Consider the following 12,192-nt stretch of genomic DNA (forward strand, 5'->3'; position numbering starts at 1 on the left):
ATGCAAGTTGCTTCAACAAAAATCAAAGTGATTCGAGAGTAGGTCTTAAAGTGAACTTATCCGAAATTTTGTGTGGGAGGTACCCGAAGGAGTGGACAAATATAGTCTATATTCGAACCTGATCTATATCTGGTAGATATATTAGGATGCGTAAAGTATGGACCAAATCGATCACTCCCTCCAAGAGTTATAGTTCGCACAATTTTTTCGAACATTTTTGAACTTTTGTGGGGGAGGTACCTGAAAGATTGTACCGATATTTCAGGCTATTTTCTCAGGAAGTATGGACTTGCCCCCGATGAAACTTGTAGCGTCGTATGAGGGGCAGTGAATACAAGATGCTACAGCAAAAATCAAAGCGATTCGAGAGCAGGTCCTAAGTCGAATTTTTCCGAAATTTTGTGTGGGAGGTACCCGAAGTAGTAGACCGATTGAGTCCATATTGGAACCTCATTTAAGTCTGGTAGAAATTTCACGATGTGCAAAGTATGGACCAAATCGGTTACTCCCTTCAAGAGTTATTGTGCGCAAAAATTTTCCGAACATTTTCGAACTTTTGTGGGGGAGGTACTTGAAGGCATGGGCCGATATAACCCATCTTCGAACTTAAACTAAGTTTGGTCAAAATATTACGAAAGCCAAACTTTGGACCGAACCGGTTGATCCGTTTGAGAGTTATCGCGCGCACCAGTCAACCAGACAGACGGACGGACCGTGGAGTCTTAGAACACGCCATTCGGACTCGGCAATAAACTGTAGGTCCCATATCATTGAACTAATATGAATCGGGGTGCACTCATTGATATGAGAAAAGTCTCCCTTGTTCCTTATGGATGTTTGTGGAACAATTATATATTAGGAAAATAAAAAATTACCAAAGGTATTATAATTTGCTTTCGAAGATTTTTACCGAACACGCATCGTAATATAATACCTTGAAATATTGTTTATTTTTAATGATCGATTTGCACTGTGCCCCTGAACTAACTTTAAATGAAAAGTGCTTACTTGGGTTATGACTTTTTGACATTTTTTCTCAAAAATGATTTCCTGTAGTGAGAATGAATGAACTTTTGCCTACTAATGCCTAAAATATTTTTTTCGAAAAATTCTATGAAACGAAAAAAAAAAATTCTGAAAAAAAAATATTTCCTGTTGCACAAATGAATGATCTTTTACCTATTAATGACTAAATAAATTATTATAAAAACGCTAATTATTTTAATGAGCACAATTGCCACTAAAAAGTTATCACGAAGCGACGTCAGTGAGTAGATTGCATAATATTTGTAAAATGTTACTCAGTGTTCGCGGAATTTACAAAAAATTGACCAAATATTAAATGTAATCCGATTTTTTTTTTCAAAATATAAGTCCTTTTACCAGTCAAAAATTACAAAAAAATTTGTTTTAAATAAAAACTTCACGGGAATTAAATGAGACCAAAATTATAATGATTTGGATAATAGTTTGGATGCTATTGCAAAAATAAGCACATATTTGAATAACAAAAAATAAATTTTGGTTTGAAAAAATATGTATAGATGGGATTCTACCCGGTATTTACCCAAAACTTGGGTAAATACCTGGTAAATGCCCGATAAATTCCTTTTCCGGGTGTTTATTTGGGAATTTAAAAATTTATTTTGAAATGAAAATTTTGTTTTTATGTTAGACAGAAAATCAAAAAGAAAACAAAAAACCCGGTTTAACCTCGCGGTTTATGTGTAAATCGAGCGTTGGTGTTGTATGTAGGAAGAAAATCAATGCAGACCGCAGCAAATATAGCTTTGTCGAAGAGGACCAAAATCTCAAGATTATCAGCTGAAATCCAATGTTAAGCCGTCAGATATATGAAAAAATAAGACGGACTTCAACAAACCGTTCTTAAAGCCCTCATATATCAAACATTCAGAATCGCAAGTTCTACAATCCTGTATATGATTTTTTTGAAAAACCTATATGCGGAACGAAATTAGAAGAAAATTAAAAAAACACTTTAAATCTGGCTTCAAAATGTCAGCATCATTTAGTGGTAGGAGCAGGTCAAATTTTAAAAAGTTATATATTGGTGAGATGGTCCTTATTTAGTTGGCTTCCACATTTACTTTCACAGGAATATCGTGAGAAGTGTGGTTTACTCACAAATCGAGAGAAAACAAAAAAAGACAAGTTGGCTTCAACCCATTTTTACCCACTTCTTAACATAAATAAAGCCACAGCTTCCAGGCAAATTAAATTTTAAGACCAATATTTTTTGCCAAGTCTAAGAACATTTCATTTTATCTAAAAGCATTTAATTTGTATAATATACAACCACAATTCGAGAGTTATAAAAGGGCAAACCTTTGCTTCAACTATGTTAAATTTTCAAAAATATTGCACATGTATGGTATAATACGATGATAAAATTAGTGAGAAACAAACGATTATGTCATTTTAGTTATGTCGTGTGCCCATATACCTTGTTTTCAGTTAAATATCTGCTTACAGTGACTGCAAAAAATTTTCAAAAGTTCTGAAAAATAAAAACTTTAAAAGGTTTTTGTGCGGAATGTTCATAGATGAGAAAAATCAAAAAAAAACAAAAAAATTGCACTAAAAAATTTTGTAGAGAATTTTCACTGCTACAACATTTTCTTTAGTCCCATTCCATAGGACTTGTGGTTTCCAAGCTAAATCGTGAAACCCTAAAAAAACCCAAAAATTTGAATTTTGAACTTTCTCATCTATGAACATTGTAGTTTCAGAGTTGGCAAAAACATCCCAGGTGTAAGCACCTTTCATTTAAAGTTAGTTCAGGGGCACCATGCAAATCGATCATGAAAAAGAAACAATATTGAGGTAAAAATTTCAAAACCTCGTACAGCATTGTAATTTACATAATTTAAAAAAATGGGAATTTCTCTATCATGATTGAAAAACCTTTCTACCATTATTGCGACATTTTGTAGCATGGAAGGTAAAAACAGTTTGTTCTTTACGCACAAACCAAAATGATAAAGGCGCCTACTTATGTATATGTTAGACAGTAGTTCCGTTATCTAACCGTTATATTGATATAATATAGAATGTGGTCAAGAGTTGGTTTTCAAGTTTCACGTTCCTAGTTTTTCGGAATATGCTCCACAGAATTTAATGTATGCACCAAAAATTATATTTAAATATTTTCCGGCAACAAATTATGGTCAATTTCATCCGCAAAATACTATCTGATGTTCGATAACTTCGCAAGTAAAAATTTGTACAAGCTTTTGAGTTATCGTACAGACATATTATCCAAAGATATTGGCATTTTCCTTGACCAAACTTCTTACCTCGTGCAAGAAGTTGTCAGTATTAAATTATAACTGCGACATCTAGCTTGATTATGTTTACTCTTCAAACAATTAAAGCTGCAGGATCTCTGTATATATTAGGCTGTTACTCATCATCAACATAATTGGCTTCAATGGCAAGGTCCGAATATAACTTACTCATTATACTAAAAATGTTACCAATTTTCACACAAAAGTTCTGGTCTATTTAACCCGCTAAATATTATCTGATCATCACGTTAAATTGCAAGCTACTTTTCTGTCGTAAACCCCAACCTTACATCAAGATCATGGCCAAAAACTATATGGGTCTATTCTGTTCTGAACCCGACCTCCATACACACATCTCAAAACTGATTTATCTCGTCGAGATATATTGGAAGGGGGTCTACGACGAATATATCGCGGTGATTTTTCGGAAAAACAAACTTATAATACCCTTTCCACATTGTGGTGTAGGGTATAATGATCAGTCAGCTTTGCCGCCAGTGATATACCCTCCGCCTACATCTACCATAATAATTAAATAATTTTTTGCAGAAATTATTACACTACAAAATGTATGTACAAAAATGTACCTCATCGAAATAATGGTTTTAAACCTCAAGTATGTTTGGACGAAATCCGTTTCAGATAATTTGCAGTTGATTTAGCCATGTCCGTCCGTCTGTTTGCCTGACTGGAGCGCACAATAACTTTTGAACGAATAAACGATTTTGTCCAAAATTAGGCTTTCGTAATATTTTGTCCAAACTTAGTTTAAGTTCGAAGATTGGTTATATCGGTCCACTCCTTCCGGTACCTCCCCCGATTTTTATCCTAATATATCTACCAGATATAGATCAGGTTCAAATATGGAATACATTTGTCCACCCCACACAAAATTTCGGATAAGTTGACTTTAAGACCTGTTCCCGAATCACTTTAATTTTTCTTGAAGCAACTTGCCTTCGCTGCCTCAATTACGTTTTTTGAGGGGCAAGTCCATAGTTCTTCAGAAAACAGTCCGAAAGGTGTAAAAACCCCTATGGCACCGTAGGTAGTGGCTGGAGAGCACGATAACTCTCGAACTGATCAACTGATTTGGTCCAAAATTTGGCCATGGCCATAAGCCCGAAAGTTCTACCAAGTTCCTCCTGTAGAGACCAGCATGGTAATTTGGTTAGTGATACAGATAGTGTGCTCAGGATATCGAAAGAACATTTTTCCAAACTGTTGGTACCCGATAGTAGCGATGACGGCGAAGATACCGCAGATCCAATCCCAGAAGATGGTATTGAATGTATACCGCCCAGGCAGGAAGAGATAAAGACAGAAATAAACCAGCTGAAGAATAATAAGGCAGGAGGAGCCGATGGCTTGTCAGCCGAGCTGTTCAAAACCGGAGCCAACACGCTGATAAGGTGTATGCATCAGCTAGTTAGCACCATCTGGCAGGAAGAACGCGTACCCGACGATTGGAACGTGAGCATCCTATGTCCAGTCCACAAGAAGGGAGATAAGACTGTGTGCCCCAATTATAGGGGCATAAGTCTGCTCCCTATTGCATATAAGATAGTGTCTGGCATATTGTGTGAGAGACTAAAGCCTATGGTCAATGAAATCATTGGACAATATCAGTGCGGCTTTAGACCGGGCAAATCCACCATTGACCAGATATTTACCTTGAGACAAATCCTGGAAAAGACCCAAGAAATGCTGATCGACACCTTCCATCTTTTCGTCGATTATAAAGCAGCCTTCGACAGCCTATACGTTCAAAGGTGTTCCAAGCCATGTCTGATTTTGATATTCCTTCAAAGCTCATTCGGCTTTGTAGAATGACATTAACTGATACTCGGTCCTCGGTTAAAATAGGAAAGAACCTCTTCGAAGAATTTTGTACCAAAAGAGGTTTCAGACAAAGAGATGGCCTGTCGTGTGATCTTCTCAACATCCTGATGGAGAAGGTCATACGAGACGCGAAGGTCAAAAGAAGTGGAACAATATAGACGAACAGCCATATGTTACTTGCTTATGCCGACGACATTGACATCATGGATCGATCGGTAAAGGAAGTAACTGACACCTTTGCGAACATCGAAAGGGAATCTGCTAAAGTGGGTCTGGTGGTAAACGGCGAGAAGACCAAGTTGACGGTGTCGACGCGCAATGCGTCCATAGAGATCGGGCCAACTGTTGACGTTGGTTCCTATAATTTTGAGGTAGTAAAGGACTTCGTCTTCCTCGACACCGCCGTAAACATAACCAACAACATCAGTTGTGAAATACGAAGAAGAATAGTGTTAAATAGATAGTAATAGCATAGATGCTACTTTGGTCTGAGTAAGCAGTTTAGGAATAAAGCCACATCTCGTCAAACAAAAACAACACTTTACAAAACACTGATACTACCCGTGCTGATGTATGGTTCCGAAGCCAGGGTACTTGCGCAAGCAGACAATGCAGTGCTTGGTGTGTTTGAGAGAAAAATTCTTCAAAAGATCTATGAACCAATCTGCGTTGACGGTGAATATCGACGTCGTATGAACTAAGGGCTGCATCTGCTATACAACGACATCAGTATAGATAAACGTATCGATATGCAACGATTGCGTTGACTAGGCCATATCATAAAAATGAATCCGCTAAAAAAGTGTATAAATTGGCAGACATAAGCTTAGATGGAGCAAACAAGTGGATGAAGACATGAAAAGGCGCGGAATTCCTACTGACAACACTATGAGGAGCAATATTAAATTATGTGAATATGAAATCTTACGCCGAATATGCCCAAAAAGGTACAATATGGGTGGTATTGAACTCCGTCAATACTTGATCAAATAGAAATAAATTGACTTGTCTCAAATTGTATCAGTGAATCGACGGTATAGGAATATATGGTAAATTTCAAAATTCCTTTTCAATACCATTGAAAAAAAAAATTAAAATTTTTTTTGCGAGCACATCCGCGATTTTTGGTTCTTACGTTAAGAAAAAAATTGTGGTTTCAAATATGTTCGCGTTCACAAAATTGGATGCTGCACCCAAAAGATATAGGGAGTTTTGTTTCCTTATAAAGAAAAAATATTTAAAAATTCCCTTTGGGTTGTAATAAAAAAATGTATACATAAATCGTTAACAGAATTTGATATCTATCCGTAGATGCTAAAATATTTGCAAAATTTATTTTTATTTTCGCGGAAATTAAAAAAATTAATGAAGAAATCTTGGGGTAAATTTTATTTATTCTAATTCAGAGTCCATAAAAATCTCTAAAAAATAAACTAAAAAACGTACACAATCTAGACAACGCATAGACAAATGTGAGACCAAAATTATAAAGATTGGGTTCATTGCATGCATATTAGAGCAACAACAAAAGACGAAAACTTATTGTTGAAATTTATTTCAAAAATATATATTTTGGTTAAATGCGAAAAATTGGAGAAATATTTTTGGGAGTTATTCTACTATTTCGCTAATTTTCCATACAAAACCTGAAGTATTTTGCTAAAACTATTACAAGGAAAATAATTTGTCATCGTGAAAGTATATTTGCTTTTTGCGATAAGCAATAGAAATAAGTAGTAGAGCGTAATAATGAAGTTACAACCAAAGAAAAAACCAAAAAAAAATTAATAGGGATATTACTCCCGAATCTTTCTAATTTGTGACACACCTTTTTGGCAAATATAATAATCGCGTATAAAGGATTACATTTATGTAAAAATAATCAAAGAAAATCGCGGTTCGATTCGCGGAATTTTCAAAATATATTTTTGCAGATTTTCCTACTATCAAGGTATCTATATCCGGCGTTTTAGTGGATGGATTCGAACACGGAAGGGCTTATTAGATCCGGCACGTAAAAAAACTAAAATCACGCGGGGTTCAGGGGTACCTGTACGACAGTTGTAAATTTTAAAGCCAAAAAATAGGGTTTTTCGGAAAATTTACGCACCAAATTTTCGCCTTTGGACTCCTATTACTAGGAAGCTGTATGGAGCACACGCATGAGATATACATCGAACGACGCACGTTGGGGCAAGATTGAAAAAAGCGGCACTTAATTGAAAAATTGAAACACAAATTTTTGATAATCTGTCTTGACAGGGTTAACGAGTACGAAATTCTACCTCACTAGCCAAAATAGCAAAGTCGTATGTTGTTTACTTTTCGTGTAGCACAGTGTTAAAGTTGAACATATTTTTAAAATTTAAGAAACGGGTGAAAAGTATTAAATTTTGCTGCTTTTAAATCGCCATATCGTAGTTTCCGCTACATAAATTTGGAATTTTCAAAATATATATTAAATATAGAGGTAATTCTTAATATTTTAAGAAAAAATTGTTCTGAAAAATTCTTGTAGAAATGTGTTTAAAAAATTCGTCAAAATGTGTCCAGATTTTGCATAATTTGAAAATGTATTGGAGTATAACAAAAAAGAGTGTCGAGAAGGTCGTGAGAAATTTTTTTGTATTTTTCTCTTGATTGTTGTCTTTGATATTGCGCAAACAAAACTTGTCAAGATCATATATTGTTTACTTCTACAGTTACACTGTGATAAAGCTAGAGAATTTTTAATAATTTAAAGAGCACCATAAAAAATTAAATTTTTTGGTGTATAAAGAGTAATATTTTTTACGCATCAAAAGTGCCCTTTTTAGAATGGAATCGTCAACTTCAGTTAGAAATCTGAGTCACAGAAAAATATATTTGTGGCAAACGAAGTTTAGAAGCATATTAAAAATTATTTTTTTCCTATTTTTGAAAAGCATTTAGAGTTAAAAATGTAGCGGAATATTTTATATGGAGGTTATTCCAAAACGAAAATATATAGAGATGATGTTTGATAGAAATATCTTCAAACCCTTCAAAATGTACAATTCACAATTTAAGCTAGTTTAGTTGCAATATATGCATATATGAGGCCTATACCAAAACATTGACCGATATTGAAAAATGTTCACACTATGAATTTTCAGAACTATAAATCCTAATTCAAAGATAAATGTACTAAAAAATGTGGTCAAGGCCCTCGAAATACATAAAATCGGGAGATACCCTTGTATCGGAGCTACACTAAAATATTGACCTAACTTGACCTAATTATTTGCCAAATATTAGCTTAACCAATAATTTATGATATTAGGAGATTTTAGATTCATCAAATAAGAAATGTAGGCAAAACCGTAAAAACACTTCATAGTTTTTATGGTACCCATTTATGAGGGCTTCGAATATACCTCCCCAATCTCTCAATTTGCACCAAAACTGTGTTCCGTTATATTGATTGAAGTGTAAACATTCGAAAAATATTAACATTAGATCACTCAAATGCTTGCATGAATTAATCTCCGTTTTTTGGAATCTTGCCCCAATGTGCGACGTGGAATCGCTAGTTTCGATTATTATCTAGTTGCACCCTCTAATTATAAGAAAAATTCGAAAAACGATTTTAGGGGGCTGCAGTGTATATATCGAAAAGTCATACACTAGAACCATGTTGCCCAAGGGGTATTCTTTAGTTCTCTTTTTGAGCACAGGTTTGAGTTTTGCGTGGTTTGGCCAGAAATCAAGAAAGAACCCAAAAAAATTGTTTACTTCAACACATTTTTCCAATTTTTTTATATTACCACCAACGCAGCTTCCACGAAAATTATTTGTTATGGTTCATATTATGAGATCATGGCTAAAACACTTCAATTAATATAAATATATTCATATTTTATAAAATATATTAACAGTTCGCGACTTATTAAATGGTGAACCTCTACTTCAACGATTGTAAAACTTTAATGAATATTACCATATATACCTCCATTAATTGTTTATGAATACCTTTTTATGTACAGCATTTGAATCACCATTAAACTACATACTACTTTGCATCTCAGTAAATACAATTTTCATAATAAATAACCTTAATTAATTTCCTAACGAAATTAATAATACCATAATATTTTCATGTAATCCTTTGTAGCTACCGTTCGTAACGCCCACTTACAATTAGTATTTCTAAACAATAACGAATAAAAACGTCTTCCATTTAGATGACAACATTTGTATTTCACGTTCACATTCAAAAACAGCTTTATGTTTTGACTCTGATTATTTTTATGCTCGTTGAGACATTGTTGCACAGCAACCAACCATCATCATTGTCTCATACCTGTTTGAAGTGAAGTTAAATGATTTTGTTTTTATTGTCTAAAAACACAAGAAAATTGGTCGCTAATTATATTCCCGATCAGCTAACGTAGTCGTAGTCGATTGATTTATGATATTTATTCGAATTTATTGCTTCAAATGTTCGATAAGTTCAACGCCATTTTAAATGAATGGCATGTTTGTTTTGTTTCAAGTTTTATCTTTCATTGCTGAAGGAAGTTATAAATAAACAAACTGATTAGTAATTTCTATTCGATATTTGGATCTAAGATAAAATATACAATTGGAAAGATTTGAATTTAAAATTTGCTTAATTGGTTGTTTTAATTTAGGTGTTTATATGTACTAAACACACATACATATAACATATACATATATGTACGTAAATATGTTTTTATCGTATCTACGGGAACAATTAATGGGAAATATTGCAGTTCTATTTTGAGTATTTATTAGTGAGATTTTTTGTCATTTGAAATATTTACTACTGATATCCAAAATAATTATCACAGTATAACAAATACATATTTTAAGATATCAGTTTCTAGATTGTAGAATAATATATAGAACTATATTGATATTTTTCAGATAACTAAAAATAAACTCTGCAGAATCGTTTGATATATGCATAGTATCGGCCAAAACTTAAGCACACCCTCAGTACATTTTTTACTGATAGTTTTTAAAAAAACAAAGTTTTAAATATATTTTTTATATTTCTTTTTATTTATTTATATTTTTACTAGCAAAGTGTCCGCTACTTCGCATTCGGAAAGGAAATAAAATACAAATAAATAACACTGATGATGAAAACTGTATTTTTGTATACTAATAGCTATTTCAATTTCATTTATGTAATGTTCATTCGCCTTTAGTCGGATTTCCAAGAAATCGCAGTATGTATCCACTACGCACCATCAGAGCCCCAAATTTTAAATTTCAAATATATTGCTTTACCCATTCGCTAAAAATTGCAAAGAACTTAATTCCCTTTAATTCGAATTTCCAAAACTATGACCTTATATCAAAGATATATATATATATACAGTGACTTACGTTGGAAATTTCAGAATTCTGGTTTTGCTCTTACCAGTAAGAATTTTTAAACACCCAACCTTACCAGCCCTACACGCAAACAGTAACTCACCTTCCAAATTCTTGTTTCTAGCTTCAGCGGTCTTGCCAAGAACCCCAATACTTCCGTAAAATGTCCTGTCTTCAAAATGGCCATAGAAGTCACGTTAACTATATACGCTATTTTAGCTAATATTTTATTTGACTTAGAACTAGAACAAACTTAATACATACATAAATACCAATGACACAGATTCCGATAACATGCTTCGATTAAATACATTGATATGTAATTAAAAATGGAATTGTTTTGTTTTTATTAATACTCTATTTTAAAATACCATACGTTTTCACAAAGAAGGAAAGCACACTGTTAAAAAATCCATGAATCGCGAGTAAAAATTATGCAGGCAATCATATATATATATATATATATATATATGTATATCAATGAAATATCGATTGCACTTGCTTAATAATCATAAAATATATGATAATAGTTTTATACCTCATGGTAAGAGGTTGGGAGTATTCTTTAACTGATATGATCAGTTTTAACTAATTCTAAAATATTTTGGTAGTCTGGGTCACGGGCAAAAAATTCAGTTAAATACCGGAATGTGGGACGATCTTTAGCTTTATAATTCCAGCAATTTAACATAATTTCATAGATGTGCGCCGGACATAGTGGTGGTTGAGGCAAACGCTGGCCACTTTCTATTAATTTAATTGCATCGACCCCACGTATATCACCGTAAGGAGGCTCGCCCAGAGAAAACATTTCCCATAGAGTAACACCAAATGACCAAACATCACTGGCATGAGAAAAAATGCCATTGTTAAAACTTTCAGGTGCGTCCCATTTTATAGGCCATTTGCCACCTTGACTCGCTTGATAACAATCGGTGTCACTTCCCAATGCACGAGACAAACCAAAATCGCTTATCTTCGCCTGATTCTTTGATGCTAAAAGAATATTTCGTGCAGCCAAGTCACGATGAACGAAATGACGTTTCTCCAAATATTCCATACCACATGCTATTTGTGAAGCCCACACCTTTAGTTCGTAGTTTGGATTTATTTTCTCCCTGTGGTCCAATATAAAATGTAACATGGAACCCAATGGTACCAACTCCTGAACCATCATCAATGTAGTTCCCTTTGATATTCCGATTAGGTGTACAATGCAATGATGTTTAAGACGTATCATGACTGAAGCCTCACGCAAGAATTCTTGTTTATTTGTGCGCTATTTTAAAAATGAAAAAAAAAATCTACATTTCCAATCGTCTGAAAATTCAGACTTTGAATTCTCAGAGGATATAAAACCTTAATTTAAAAATGTTTCACTACAGTTTAGGGTATTGTGAAAATTTTATATAGAATTTGTGGTATGAAAGGGTAGAAAATCTTTATTCAAAAAAATTTACTTTATATGCACTCTTAGACGTAGCTGCTACATAACGGTACATTTCTCAAGGGGTAAAAATCTTCTTGTGAAGGATTGTTTCGAAACCGGCTTCGGGTTCACATAAAACCAATAGAACAACTTTCAGTAAAATTTTTCAATTTACTTACTTTAGTTTGTACATTCTAACAGTGAACACATCTAACAGTGAACCTAATAATAAATTCTATAATTTCAGCT

General features: G+C 33.7%; 1 protein-coding gene across 1 annotated transcript; it reads right to left on the bottom strand.

Annotated features, from left to right (window-relative positions):
• Positions 1 to 11,079: 11,079 nt before the first annotated feature.
• LOC141392414 (tyrosine-protein kinase Shark-like) lies at positions 11,080 to 11,754 on the bottom strand. The gene has a single exon (XM_073965358.1). The coding sequence runs from the start codon at positions 11,752 to 11,754 to the stop codon at positions 11,080 to 11,082; it is 675 nt and encodes a 224-aa protein (XP_073821459.1).
• Positions 11,755 to 12,192: the final 438 nt, after the last annotated feature.

The sequence above is a fragment of the Musca autumnalis genome, unplaced genomic scaffold, assembly GCF_047663935.1.
Source record: "Musca autumnalis isolate F117 unplaced genomic scaffold, ASM4766393v1 scaffold_2, whole genome shotgun sequence".
Classification (NCBI taxonomy): domain Eukaryota; kingdom Metazoa; phylum Arthropoda; class Insecta; order Diptera; family Muscidae; genus Musca; species Musca autumnalis.